This window comes from Bremia lactucae, linkage group LG6, assembly GCF_004359215.1.
Source record: "Bremia lactucae strain SF5 linkage group LG6, whole genome shotgun sequence".
NCBI lineage: Eukaryota > Oomycota > Peronosporomycetes > Peronosporales > Peronosporaceae > Bremia > Bremia lactucae.
Window position 1 is genome coordinate 7,654,655 of NC_090615.1, and position 14,542 is coordinate 7,669,196.

The following is a 14,542-nucleotide window of genomic DNA, read 5'->3' on the forward strand; positions in this document are numbered from 1 at the left end:
ATGCCAAATATAAAGTCCAGACTTACTGACTTCCAACAGTCCGTTGGAATTGGTAGCAGCTTTAGTGGCGCACTGCTGGATGGTGCAGGCTTAACGCGCTGACACTGTTCGCAAGAGCAAAATAGTTGGCTACCCATCATTATAGGTGTGGCCACCAAAATTCCTCTGACACTCGTAAGAATGTCTTTTCACGGCCCAGATACCCACAAGATGGCGCATCATGGAGCTCGTGAAGAATCATCAGCTTGAGATCTGTGTGATGAGGCATATATATTCTCAAGGGATCACAAGGTGACAGCTGATGCCATAACAGGCCATCGCTGTAGCTAAAGCGATTTAGCTTAGCTTTCAGGTGCGACGGAAGGGATACCTTTCGTCCACCGAAGTGATCCAACGGCAGGCGATAATGGTCGTCCTGACTGTAGCTCTCTTTTATCTCCGAGGCCGATGAGCTCGTCACGTATGCCTTCATGGCTGCCAACGTGGACGGCTCAAATTGTGCTTTAGCACTAGACACACTTTCCTGGTCTCTAACCTCGAAGTCTGGTCTTCGCGATAAAGCGTCAGCCAAGACATTCGACTTACTCGGCCTATATTCAACTATGAATTTTTTTTTTTTAAATTCAGAGAAGAATGTGAGCCATCTTGCCGTTCTAGGCGAGAGGTGCGGTGAGTTTATTGCGCTCCGCAGTGATGCGTGATCCGTATAAATTACAAATGGTTCGAAGCCAGCTGTCGGGGTTCGGGTAGGAAGTAGAACTGTTGATGCTACTAAGTGACATCAAGTAGATATAGTTTCTTATTATTCTTTGTTGTTGCAGATTTTGTTGCAGTATTTGCGTTCCCGGAAATTTTGTTTGTTTTTTGCAATTTTTTATAGCATTATCTGTGTTGAATTTCTTATGCGTAGGGTTTNTTGACAAGAGCATACTTTATTGAAAGTAGTTCTTTGTCATATACGGGTAATTCAGTTCCGCGGCTTTTAAAAGCCGGGACTGATAAGAGATGACGCGGTCAACGCCGTCGTCATCCCTTCTGCATGAGCGCGCTGCCGATTGCAAAGTTACTTGCATCGTAGACGACGCTAAAGGGCTTATCCTCGTCTGGTAATGCCAAGACCGGTCTACAAGAGATTGCTTCACTGATGTGAACGCATCATCTTCTTCTCGTAACCAAACCCATTCTGCGTCCTATTTAGGGGGTCAGATACTGGTATAGTTTGCTCAGCATAATTCTTGCTATATTTATGCAAGTAATTAGCGAGCCCTAGGAATTGGCGCAAATCCTTCGCATTCCATTGGATTGGCCATTCCTTTACTGATCTACCTTGTCTGCGCTGCTCGTACAATGTGTATCTACGATGCAACCCAGCACAGGTATCTCAGGGACCCCTATGACGCACCTTTGAAGTTGACGTACAATTGGGCGTCCTTCAGAGTCTGCAACACAGCGTCTAAATGACGCTTGAGGACTGTATTGCGCTCAGCCCGTCCTGGCCCTACTATGCTCGAATACATCGTCAAAGTAATGGGACGCGTAGGCACGGAGCTGACGCATCACGTTAGCCACCACTCGGTTGAATGTCGCTAGTGCGTTTTTCAACCCTTGGGGCATCACAAGCCACTCCCAAAGCATACCGCTTGGGGTGCTTACAGCTGTTTTGGCTACATCGGACTCTCTCATGGGTACCTAATAGTAGCCATCCTTCTAAATCCAACGCGGAAGAGATAGTTGACTTTCCCATGGAGTTCAGCAAGACATATTTCCGCGGGATTGGCGTTTGCGCCGGTATGGTCGCCGTGTTCAGCTTATTGTAAGCATGAACCACGCGCCATTTACCTGTGGCTTTACGCACACAATCGGTCGGGCTGCAGTGAGGCAATTTGCTCTCACGCACATGTCCCGCCTTCGCTCGCTTGTCGAAGAACTCATCGATATAATCGACTTGTTCTTTCGGCAACGGCCATTGCCTGGTCACACAATACTTGGTACCAGGTTCGAGGTCTATCTCGTGCACGATGCCCCTATCTGCTGGTAGGCGGCTCGGCACTTCTTCTGGGAACATATCGCGATGTTTCCACAGAACCTCAAAGAACGGACTGTCTCTCAAGGTATCCCAGCCTTGAGCATCGAACCACTTCTTTTTGTCCGTTTCTAGGATGCTCTCGTCCATTGTGGACGACGAGCAACAGTCCACCAAGTTTTCTTCTGGAACTGGCGCAACTATTTCGTGCTATACGATCGGTCGCCTCTTCTCGCTTGCCATCTTGGCAAAGCGACTCAAACATCGCCGGTCTCTTTCTTAGAGCCGCGAGTTTCACAAAAATTTGCGATGCACCCGAATCCGCCAGGAGGGTCATCACCTGGTCACCAGCAGGGTTGAGGTCCGAAATTTTGAGACCTCAGGGATTATACTACCCATTTGCTCGATAACTCTTAACTTAGGGGTCGCTTCAGAGTCCGTGTCAGTAGGGCATCCCGCCCCTACTGCGCTCGTGCATTTCCCGACCCCTCAGTGGTCGATGCAGAACTCATGCGTCTCGCACGCTGGTTCTTGCCACCGCCCTTTGGGAAGGGAGTCCTCATGCTGAGCGTCTTTGCCCCAGCAGGGACCCTGGCATAGCAGCGAGCATCATATGGCCGCGCTTGCCGCATTTGTAACAGACAACGTCTGCATTGCCCAACTCCATGGGAGTGGCATCTGACCTCTCGGCCGACGGCTTATACCAAGCTCTCGCCAAGGCACCGTTGTAGGATTGCTCCTCAACCAAGGCAATTTTGATCGCCTCTTCTCGTAATATTTCAGGGAAAGTATGGATTATATCCATCAAAGACGACACCTTTCTGAAAAGGGCCTGTCGCGATGGGCCATGCCGTAGTCCGTTCATAAACGTGGGCACCTTAATGTGCTCCGGAATCGGACCTACGGTAATGGACGCTGACAACGAGCGCATCTCTTGCACATACTCTTGCAGAGATCGCTTTGCCTGTCGCGCTCCAAAAAAGCGCGCCTGAAGCAACACTTCGTTGTTCGCCGATCGCCGATGTAGGGAACGCCTTCTTGTACGGATGACGCTAGGCGTCATCCCTCCTAATGTGAGTTCAGCATTCTTTCGGAAAGCTGTCGGGGTTCGGGTAGAAAGTAGAACTGTTGATGCTACTAAGTGACATCAAGTAGATATAGTTTCTTATTATTCTTTGTTGTTGCAGATTTTGTTGCAGTATTTGCGTTCCCGGAAATTTTGTTTGTTTTTTGCAATTTTTTATAGCATTATCTGTGTTGAATTTCTTATGCGTAGGGTTTCTTTAAAGCGCGTCTGTGAGTCAGGAGTAATTTAAATGTCCCATACTACAATAACAAGCACAGTAATTGAGATATTTGTTTACCAAGTACTTGTCTGCTCACTTGAAGGTAGAATTTTAAACGGATTAAGAATTCCATTTGGGTCCATCATCTCTTTCATTTGCCTCATAAGCTGTATCGACTCGTCGGACTTGGAAAGGTGGAGGAACGATGGCTTGTGCATGCCTATACCATGCTCCGAACTAATGCTTCCTCGATATTTGGACGTCCACTCGAAGACGTATGGTTCTAGTGCGTTAAAAACCTTTTCGTCGTATTCAAGAGTAGAAATATTCAAATGTAGATTGCAGTCGCCCAGATGACCAAAGCCGACCACCTCAGCGCCGAAAGGAGCTAACTTCTTGCGAACGTCTTCGACAATCGTATAGTACTTGTCAATAGGCAGCGAAATGTCGTACTTATACACGTACCCACGAGAACTAAGAGACATTGAAATATCTTCACGTAGCATGAAGAGCTTCTTCACCTGGGCCTCATCTTGAGCAACCGTACCATCAGTTACAATGCCAGAGCCCATGACATCCTCCAAATACGCCTCCAGCTTCTCCATGTCATGGTCACTGTTGCTACCTGACGTCTCTATTAGCACATAGAATGGGCTTGGACTCGCAAGCGGATCCGTTATCCAGTCTTGCTGAGTCAATATCATGTCGATAGACTGACGATCCATAAACTCAACAGCTGATAAGATCTCACCCAACTTCTTTTTTGCCTCAACAAATGCCTTTTGGCAAGATAGGAAATCGTTGCAAGCAAGAAAGGCGACATTCCTTGAAGACGATCGCGGGGGCGTCAAAATTGACACCTTCGTCACTACACCTAGTGTGCCCTCCGATCCGATAAACAATTGCTTTAGGTCGTACCCCGTGTTGTCTTTACGCATGGTACTAAGGCAGTCAATAACAGTACCATCCGCAAGTACAGCCTCGATACCGAGCACCGTACCGTGGAGGGATCCATACCTGAGTAGACGGAGCCCGCCAGCGTTTGTTGCGATATTTCCACCAATTTGACATGTACCTTTCGCACCGAGGTCCAGCGGCATCATGTAGCCGTGCTTGGCCACGTAATTGTCTAAATTCTCCAAAACGCAGCCAGCCTCACAGACCAAAATTCCCGAGACGTCATCGAATGAAATCACTTTGTTCATTGAGCTCATAGATAGCACAATCTCGTCGAATACTGGCACACTGCCGCCTACAAGACCCGTGTTGCCTCCTTGCGGCACAACAGGTATATTGCGGTCGTTGCAGTAATTAAGAATGGACGAGACATGCTCCAATGTCTTCGGTTTGAGTACCATCTGGTGGTTGCTCTGAGCCTTATATTTCTTAAGCCAGTCAATCGTGAAAGCTTCTGTGTCATCGGCGTCAGTAAGTACGCTCTCGGGGTTAAGAAGCTGCTGGAAATAGGCCTTATCGTGATCGTTCCAGGAAGCCAGCGCATTTTTACGGGCAGAAATAGAAAAGGCGCGCGTAGCAGCAGTATGATGAATGCTGGAGATGGCGCTACACTGGCTGCGAGCAGTACGCAGGAGCCGGGGTAGCATTCGGGAACGATTTTATAAACTGTTGCTAGAAGGTTGCATGTGGTGTGTATACAGCGCTCTGGACGAAGTGGCCAACCAATTTTGCATTAAACGTAAAATTGGCATCTCCAGCATGTTGACGTGCACAGCTTGCCGCCTAAGTTTCGTGTCGCATTTGGAGCAGAAGGGCCACTTTCGCATGGACTGGCATCGCTATAATCTGAAGCGTAAGGTAGTGGAGCTTCCGCCTATCTCTATGGAGCAGTTTGATTACCGTATGCTCCAGTTGCGTGAGGAGAAGGAGGCACTGGTTGCCAATGACCCGAAGCAAAAGCAACGAATTCGCATTGAGGAAATTAGAAAAGCAGGTTCGAAAACGCTGCTTAAATGCGGGCCCTGCAACAAAACCTTTACGACCACAAACGCACATGAGAATCACCTGGCGTCCAAGAAGCACATGACGAATGCCAAGAAAAGCCCTGAGATCCTCGAGGCGGTGGTGACTGTGGAGAAAAAAGTGGACATTCTTTTTTTGAGTGGTTCTATTGCACTGAAAGCGCAGACCAGCGAAACCGGGAAGGTGACAGAAGAAGAGCTGTCAAAGGAGATAGAGGAGTACAAGAAGCAAGTGCCACTCGAGAAAGAGGATTGCATCTTCTGCACACACCATGCGGCAGACTTTCACGCATGCTTATCGCATATGTTAAAGGTCCACGGCTTCTTCATTCCGGACGTGGAATTTCTGGTGGACTTACAGGGTTTGATTAGCTATTTAGCTGAGAAGGTAAAGGTCGGCTTCTATTGTTTGTACTGCAATGGCAAAGGAAAGTCTTTCAGATGTTACCAGGATGTTCAAAAGCACATGGCATCGCTTTCTCACTGCAAGCTGCGCTATGAGACCGAGAATTTGGACGAGCTACTTACATTTTACGACTTTTCAAACCAGTATAAGAACATAAAGGATGCTTCTACTGACGAAATAGTCGAGTGGGAGACAGACAGCGAGGCTAGTATTGACAGTAACGAAGATGTAGTTGAGGAGGAAGTAGTTGAGCAGAACGAGAACCTGGTGGGCGAGAACGCTGTCAGCGTGTCTGAGACCGGTGAGCTGGTGCTCGCGAGCGGCCGCCGCCTTGGCCGTCGTGAATTTCGTCGCTACTACAGACAGCACTTTCGTCAGGATGAGACGCGAGTGTCAGTGCTCGCTGCCCATAAAGAAAATCTTCTTCTAGCGTACCATACAGCAGGCGTCGACCCCCGCGCTGGTAGCACGGCGCTGTCAACGGCATTTGTTGCCAGGTTTTTACAGAACCGCAACAACATTTCCGGCGGCATGTCAATAATCGAGGCAAAGCGCAAGAACTTTTGGCATGAAAAAAATCGTTCTCGCCTGGATAACCGCAGTCATAAACTGCAAAATAATCCGAATCGTAGAGCTATGGTGACGGTCTAGATTGAGGTAGCAAACGAATGTGCGAATTTCTAATAAATCGACCTCGAGGCATGTGGAATATGCCATTTGCATATTGTATCCATCTCATTAGGGCTTTGCGATGGGTACGTGTTCCCTGTCCATCAATTTTTTGCTCGCATGCAATGCATACCTCTTCTCGTTGAAATGAGTCTTACGGGTCGTGGTGTTGGACGTTATCTCGATCCTTTGATAAATTATACGGTAGACCTCATCAACGATATCTTCTTAACCTATTTGCAAGGGCGACTCGGATAAATTGCTCAATCTCCCTTTCTGCTGCTGACACAATGATGGGAGTCAAAATCATTGCGTTTGCTAGCATTGCGGTTCACATCTCGCTCGCTATCACCTTGACATCCGTTGCTTCAAAACGAAACAGTCCACGTCGCCAATCTTTCTTCATTAAGAATCATAGCCTTCACATCAGGCTTGCCTTCGGATCTATTGGCAGCAGGTCTAATCGCCCATCGATGTTGATAAGGCCCTTCTTCCTTCGTCAGAAAGTGCCTATGCAAATTAGACTTTTTAGAAGCCAGTGACAAGGATGTGACAACTTTTCAGTCCCTGCAAGACTGCCATGAATGAAAGACTTGGCACGAGAGCTCTATAGTAGCCGTCTAAAATCATAGGAGAACAATATTTAATATGCGTTGTACCGTTAAGCTGCCAAGCTAAGCCCTCTGCCGTGAAAGATATGAGTAACTATAAACAAGTTTCAGCGATGAATGCTGCCACTAGGCCAGCAGTGCTGTCTAAGTATCGGCTACCTGAATTTTCCTCCAGAGAATGATGTCATCTCTCTCGGATCTGAGCTAACCATATGGTAAGCCTCAAACATACGTGCCCGGCCATCCAACGTACATAGCCGTCTAAAACGGTTCTCTCAATAATTATATCAAGTAAAAATTATATCCATCGCCCTCGTCGTCGGTCGCGGTATGTCGTTTGTGTGAGTCCGGGTTGCCGTCCCAAGATCGATCGCCGGCAGTACAGCACTGGCCTATAAGCCATCTCTTAATTTAGCGACGGAGTCAAAGTACGGCAGCGTACCCATCTCCCCAAAAGTGTGAGTGAGTGTCGTCGACCGACGGAGAGAAACCCTGCGCTTTGTACCGTGGACAAGAAGAACCAGACTTCACGTTCTTGTCTCACGATGAATCGGGTCAATACTTTCTTCTGGTCGCGTCTGAACCCCACGGGCGAACTTGTGCGCTCCGTGGATGTGCTGCTGCGTGAGTTGGTGCCGGATGCCAAACTTGACGCAGCATTTCATAACCTTAGCATCGCCGCAAGCCCGGTAGTAGCACTACCCGCATGCAAGCCTGACGGCGAAGAAGTCGACTCAGTCGCAGACGGCGCCACCAACACGTGCGACACCGTGTATGAGGACGCCTTACCGCCTGAGGACGAGTCGAGTGACGAGGAGTCGGCTACTGAGAAGACAGTCCCTGGTGAGCTTGAGCGCAAGTGGGCTAAGATCCGCGCCGTCTTTCATGACTGGGATGAGGAACAAGGCGAACGCGCGAAAAAGATGGATGACTTGGCCGACCTTCTACTGCGTTATCGAATTTTGGAAAAGGTGTTGATGCCTAAAGTGCTGGGTCAGCTGACGTTTGAAACCCGCAAGTACGTGGGCACTGTATTTCGCGCAATGACGGTTCACAACCTGCGAGGCTTTATTGAACTCATTGGTGAGCGACCAGATATTATGCGCTGGCTGGTGGAAGGATATAAGAGCAATGAAACGGCCCTGATCTGTGGCTCGATGCTGCGCGACTGCTTTGAGCATCAGAAGCTTACTTTAATCTTCATGAAGGAGCTCACTTTCGAATTTGAGTTTTTATTTAAAGTTACTATGGAGAATAGCAATTTCGACATTTCTGCGGACGCGCTGATTAACATCTCACGCCTCCTTACAGTGCACAAAAAAGCAAGCGTTCAGGTTCTCGACGAATCATTTGACCGTGTTTTTGGTCAATTGAACAATTTATTGACGTCGCCAAATTACGCAACAAGGAGACAGACGCTGCAGCTCCTGTCAGAGCTACTGCTAGACCCGATTAACTTTGCTATCATGCAAAGGTACGTGTCGTCTCGCAGCAACCTAAAGCAGATTATGCTGCTTCTGCGCGAGCCGAGCGAGGCATTGCGCATGGATGCATTTCACGTGTTTAAGATCTTTGTGGCCAACCCAAACAAGTCGTTGGAGGTGAAGCAGCTTTTGGTGCGCAATCGCGACAAGCTCCTGGCGTTTGTAAGCGATTTCGGTAAGGCCGAGTCCGGCCGCGACTTTCTTCAAGAAAGGTCGTTGCTATTGTTTGCACTCGAGCGGATGACTGAAAAGGCCCAGGTGCTGGAGAAGACGCAGGACCAAGCTAGGCGGAAATCGACTTTGACAAGTGTCGAGCGAACGCCGCTTTCGGGGCCTTTGTCCGGAATGTGTGTGGATCAAAAGTAGAAAGTTGACGGCTTGCCGTCAAAGCAATTACTGCATGATAGTATTTAAGGTATAAGGGAAAGATGCCAAAGGCGCGTCAAGTTAAGGGCGCCCGCCATACATTTTAGAGCTGCAATGGTATCGCAAAAGGGTCTATCCAATGTTATAATCGGAATCGTAAACTTCGGACTCATCATTTGACATGTCGCCCAAAAGTACAATTGTGTTTGAAAGGCAGCCGAGTTGCGACATTTTTAATAACCAGCATAATACCGCAGCACAGTACCGTACCCCGAATTGTGGGTTAGAGCTTCTGCTTTTCCCACAGTCTGTCGTGCTGTCGGAGTCTGAGGACGAGGTCCGCAAAGTCGATTCGCGCGCTTGGCTGCTACTCGGCTGCGCATAGTTACGGTCAACATTTACATCGTTGTTGGCAACATGTTTGATGAAGACTCCATCTCTGTTGCGATTACGGCCTCAAAGGAGTTTGAGAGCAGCGACATGATTGGGAACTTTGAAGGAGGTGGTAAGGGACATCGATATACCATGTACACGGTCTTCGTGCGCAACGTTTCTACAGGAGGAAAGTGTGTCGTGCGAAGGCGTTATTCGGACTTCTTTAAGTTGCGCAAAGAGCTTATGGAGCTCGTGTCCTGGGGCCACTGTGGCTTTTGCGAGCAGTATGAGCAGCAAATTGCCGGCTATCCTTTTCCGCGTCGACGATTGCTGCGCTCTAGTCGCGCAGCCGTCGTAAAGGAGCGAATGGATAGTCTCGGCTTATTTTTAAGGCACATGCTACTTTGTATTATGGCGCGCAGCTTTGAGAACTGCTCCCAGGCTTGCGAGAACATAGAAAATTGCATCATGAAGTCATTTTTACAAATGGAGCAAACTGAAATTATTTTTCCGGCCATGACTTCCAAGCAGCGCCCAATTGAAATTATTCATGCCATGGAAGAGAAGCGACATCAGCAGATCAAGGCCGCAGGGTTTCGCACTACGGTTCTAGCAAACATTACACATCTAGACCATAGCAACCAGACTGAATTGCCTCGCGACCAGCGCTATGTCAGTACAGACACTTGCCATCTTTGTCTTCGGAAATGGACGAACTGCTATTGTAATAGCGACCAAGACCGCATTTATCCTGTAAACGTCGGCAGAGCCAGCAACCATTGCGATAGTCCTACGCGCGAACGCCCCAGCGTGTCTGTAGCTGAAAGTGGCCCCAGCCGATGCAGCCAATGCGATAACAACTGGAACCACTGCAATTGCTGTCAACAAGTGTCTCCGACAATCTCATCAGCATGTACGGATCGCTGATCGTCGTCTAATTATTTCAGGTTCAATACTATAAAAAAGTGGAATTGATTTTTTTTATTTTAATTTTACTTTGATACATTTGAGAGCTGATTAGTATGAGTGGGCGTAGGTCTGCTGTTACATGGCTTGACTGGAATGAGTGGCAGAATGTGCACACGAGTTTATTCTGTAGGGACGTATTTGAACAGCAGCGTGCGATTTCCCGTGTGGCTGCGTGGCGCAGTCGGGCGCAACTCCCTGTGGCCATCAATGCCACAGCACAACTGGTAGAACTACAGCTGCATGCTTCGATGGCGCAACATCATCACCATGCAGTGGGTGTAAGCTCTCGCTCGCATATGGAGTTGTCGCTTTTGTACTCAAATGCTATTGTGCGCTGCGTAAATGGACTTGTGGATGGATCGCAGAAGGGCGCGTACGCTTTGGCCGTTAGTACGTTAGCGCAACGAATTGGTATTCCACTTTGGGTCGTAGACCTGCGCCACGAGTCCACGCACAATCAATTGCCATCGCTCCCAGTACTTCGCTTTGCTGCTCGCCATTTGCTAGCGTGGCTTCGTGTCAACTACTGGACAGCTCAGGAAAGCTTACTTTCAGGGCAGGTGCATCTCGTGGCACATTGGCTGTTTCAACAGCTTCCGCATCTGACGAAAATTTTGAACAAAAAAATGGGCCCAGCACAGGAACTTATCGCGCCAATGCTTGATGCTGAAAAGTTGCGCAATATCGTGATACCGCTGCTTGTAGGCGGAGAGCAGTACTGCGTCCGTATCGCTTCAATTGGATTGCTGTTCCTAAGAGCTCAAACACCGCAAAAAGTGCATCGTAGCGACCAGATTTTTCAGAAAGAAGTGTTTATTACTTTAATTTTGCAATTACAGCCGATATGGAGGAGCTTCAGTGCCTCTTTACTTGCTGCATTAGGCCAAAAGGTATTTAAAGCGATCTGTCCGCCACAATCTAGTGAAGAAGACGGTAAAGTTGCACGAGAAAATGAGCACACGAATTCTTTTCAACAGATTGAAGTGGATGGTGCGCTGCATTGGATTAAATTTATGGTAAGTAGCGAATATCGTGAAAGAATTAAGCTTCAGATTGCCCCAATTGAAGACATTTGTCAATGCGGGGCTGAAATGCTTGCTCTTGCAGAGAATTTCAAAGCTGACGATATTGCAAAGTATGACAAATGCCTGCTGGACCGCGTAATGACCGTGCTAAGATCAAGTAAAGGCATCAGAAACCACGTAATGGTTGCCACTAAAGCTTCGATTTCTATCGCAAGCCAAATCGAGAAATGGACAAAGTTAGCTGCTTGGGGGGAGTGTCCCATCGGGCTAAGACACGGTTATGCGAGCTACGATCAATTTGGCAAGCGCCAATTGCGTGAATTTATACCTGATGATGACATATTGATGTCAGATAGCACGACATTTGTGGAAACTGATGATGAATTGGAGGAAGGTTTAAGCATTGTCGACCCTAATGACGCAGAGATTGCGATAGATGCCTTGATGGAGGAGTGGGATAAGGCGTACGATAGTGAGATTCAGCACATCCTCGATTTGCAGGCTACGATCGCTCGCGACGGGCATCGACAAGGCATTAGCGAGACAGTTCTTCCAAAGCAGGAACTTCAGCGCATTCAGAAGGAGATTGAAATCTGGTAGATTGACAGGCATAACATAAAAACAAATTAAGGTAGCACCACGGTGGCTTTGACACATGTTTCATCATTCCACCAAGCAGTCAAAACGAGGCTTCCGAATCTAAATTGGGACGCTTCGTTAGGCTACAAAATAAATTTGGAGAGATCAGTCGTCTTCATGAGATTATCGACACGCTCAAGCACAAAGTCTTTCGTGATTGTGACAGATGAGCCTGGGGCCATTTCGGAACTGTCAAAGCTAATTTCCTCGACCACCTTCTCTACCACAGCATGCAGACGCCGAGCGCCAATGTTCTCGACCGTCTGATTGATTTCAGCAGCAACACGGGCAATTTCGCGCACAGCGTCATCCGTGAAGTTTAAAGTAACACCTTCCGTCAGAATGAGCTCAGTTTGCTGTTTAATGAGGTTCGTTACAGGCTCTGTCAGTATACGGTGCAAGTCTTCCTCGGTCAGCCCCTTGAGCTCAACACGAATCGGCAGACGACCCTGCAGTTCAGCTAGTAGATCCGATGGCTTTGATGAATGAAAAGCGCCCGAACAAATGAACAAAATATGGTCGGTATTAACATTGCCGTGCTTTGTAGAGATGACGCTGCCTTCAATCAAAGGCAAAAGATCCCGCTGCACACCTTCGCTGCTTGGATCAGACGACCGACGCAAGTCTCCGCTGGAGCAGATTTTATCGATCTCATCGATAAACACAATTCCATTCTCTTCCGTTTCCTGAATCGCCTCTCGCACGACATCTGTCATGTCAATAGCATTCTCCATCTCTAACTCCTCAAAAGCTCCGCGTGACTCCGCAATGGTCATGCGTTTGCGCTCCAACTTTTTCTCACCAAAAGCTCGACCAAATACTTCCATGGGAACACCCTTGCCTTCGCCACCAACAATCGTAATAGGCTGACCGCTAAAGTTCCTAGACGCAGGGACGTCGAATTCAATGATACGGTCTTCAAGCTCTCCAGTGCGCAACAGACGCTCGAACGTGGCACGCGAGCGCTCAGCAACATTAGCTCCTGTCAGCACATCCAAAATTCGGCTCTCGACAAGGTGCTGAACTTGTTTTCGTAGTCGCTCTTTCCGATATTTTTTTACCATGTTAATAGCGTTTTCCACGAGGTCCCGGATGATTTGGTCTACGTCGCGGCCGTGGAAGCCCACCTCAGTAAACTTTGTAGCCTCTACCTTGACAAACGGGGCCTCCGACAACTTCGCTAAACGACGAGCGATTTCAGTCTTACCACAGCCGGTAGGTCCGATCATCAAAATATTCTTTGGACTCACTTCCTGGCGCAGTGCGTCCGAGATCTTCTGGCGACGCCAGCGGTTGCGTAGCGCAATGGCAACAGCGCGCTTGGCGTCAGCCTGCCCCACAATGTACTTGTTTAGCTGCTCTACAACCTCGCGTGGCTTTAATTTGCGTCCCATATCATTCACCTCACATGTGGCTTCCTCTAATATTGGCATGGACACAATGGTGTCCTCCTCCAAAGCCTTTGGCGCAACCGTGGACATCGCGCGCAGCGACTGCGCAGGCCGTACTAGAGCACCTTGAGAGTGTGCAGCTGCATACGGGAATTTCGGCTGCTGTACATGACGCCAAAGGCCATTGCGCGCCTGTAATTGCATGGCGCGACGCATTCTTTTTACTGATGTCACCCTCTTCTGCAATAGAATGCATGTATAAAACACCAACCTATGCTTGAAATTTAATAAAGAGCGCCATTCCGGTGCGCCTACCCTTCTTTCATTGTGTAACGGGCTAAAGTTGCCCTTATGTTACACAGTCCCCGGTAAGTACACTTGGTGTTCCTAAAGGGATGGTCAATTACTTAAATAAATTAATTGGACCAAGCACTTGGGTGTGGTGCACATTTGTGACCAACCCTTGTGTATGTGATGCACATAGGTGCACGCAACGTTCAAAAACGTCAACTGTAACGGGGCACTTTCACTAGTACTGATCAGTACTCGTTAACCTTACACTAATTACAGCGTAGGTTAGGTGCCTCAAAACTTCACGTACACAAGGGTTAGAGGAAGGTTTCTAAGTAGGTAAGGGTCTTTAGCTACCAACGGTGATTCAAAGGATTAGAATTAGGGAGAAGTAAAACTGTGTTAATATTGTAGCGGAGCTACCTCGTTCAGGAAGACTTTCAGACTCAAAGTGTAACGGGCTAAAGTTGCCCTAATGTTACACAGTCCCCGTTAAGTACACTTAGTGTACTTAAGGGGATGGTCAACTACTAAATTATAGTAATTAGACCTAACACTGGGATGTGGTTCACATTTGTAACCAACCCTTGTGTATTTGATGCACATGGGTGCATTCACATTAGGAGGGATGACGCCTAGCGTCATCCGTTATGCGAGGTTTCTAGAAAGATACGCTCGCAATACAAATTAAGTGTTATCTATAGAAATGACATTTTGAGTGGTAAAAACAGGTATTTATATTTAATACGATTAAATATAAATCAGTCTGAAATGTACTTCCTACTTGGTAAGTGCGCACGAGGAGTCGGATTACCGCTCTTGTGACGACACTTAACCAGAGTACTCAGTGCGTTGTGTGAGGTCGCTAACGCGCCCACCACAACTACCTCACTGCACGCAAGAAAAGCTGGTAAACCGCTTCCTCACTGTGCTAGGATGTGTGTCTAAACAGAGCGTGTGTAACGGGGCACTGCGACTTGTACTGTTTCAGTACAAGTCCACTTCACACTGCTTCAGATGTGAGTGGT

The 14,542-nt window shown here is 48.0% G+C and overlaps 6 protein-coding genes across 6 annotated transcripts; 4 read left to right on the forward strand and 2 right to left on the reverse strand.

The window, feature by feature from the left end:
• Positions 1–3,383: 3,383 nt before the first annotated feature.
• CCR75_007958 (uncharacterized protein) lies at positions 3,384–4,913 on the reverse strand (the record flags this gene model as incomplete). Its single annotated transcript, XM_067966014.1, has 1 exon — positions 3,384–4,913. The coding sequence occupies one exon, from the start codon at positions 4,911–4,913 to the stop codon at positions 3,384–3,386; it is 1,530 nt and encodes a 509-aa protein (XP_067818585.1).
• Positions 4,914–5,025: 112 nt separating this feature from the next.
• CCR75_007957 (uncharacterized protein) lies at positions 5,026–6,345 on the forward strand (the record flags this gene model as incomplete). Its single annotated transcript, XM_067966013.1, has 1 exon — positions 5,026–6,345. The coding sequence occupies one exon, from the start codon at positions 5,026–5,028 to the stop codon at positions 6,343–6,345; it is 1,320 nt and encodes a 439-aa protein (XP_067818206.1).
• Positions 6,346–7,519: 1,174 nt separating this feature from the next.
• Positions 7,520–8,824, forward strand: CCR75_007956 (uncharacterized protein; the record flags this gene model as incomplete). The annotated part of the gene is made up of 1 exon (XM_067966012.1): positions 7,520–8,824. One exon carries the CDS (start codon positions 7,520–7,522, stop codon positions 8,822–8,824), a length of 1,305 nt encoding a protein of 434 aa, XP_067818567.1.
• Positions 8,825–9,005: 181 nt separating this feature from the next.
• CCR75_007955 (uncharacterized protein) lies at positions 9,006–9,209 on the forward strand (the record flags this gene model as incomplete). Its single annotated transcript, XM_067966011.1, has 1 exon — positions 9,006–9,209. One exon carries the CDS (start codon positions 9,006–9,008, stop codon positions 9,207–9,209), a length of 204 nt encoding a protein of 67 aa, XP_067818566.1.
• Positions 9,210–9,241: 32 nt separating this feature from the next.
• On the forward strand, positions 9,242–11,793 carry CCR75_007954 (uncharacterized protein; the record flags this gene model as incomplete). Its single annotated transcript, XM_067966010.1, has 3 exons — positions 9,242–10,112; positions 10,236–10,275; positions 10,299–11,793. 3 exons carry the CDS (start codon positions 9,242–9,244, stop codon positions 11,791–11,793), a joined length of 2,406 nt encoding a protein of 801 aa, XP_067818565.1.
• Positions 11,794–11,915: 122 nt separating this feature from the next.
• On the reverse strand, positions 11,916–13,439 carry CCR75_007953 (uncharacterized protein; the record flags this gene model as incomplete). Its single annotated transcript, XM_067966009.1, has 1 exon — positions 11,916–13,439. One exon carries the CDS (start codon positions 13,437–13,439, stop codon positions 11,916–11,918), a length of 1,524 nt encoding a protein of 507 aa, XP_067818564.1.
• Positions 13,440–14,542: the final 1,103 nt, after the last annotated feature.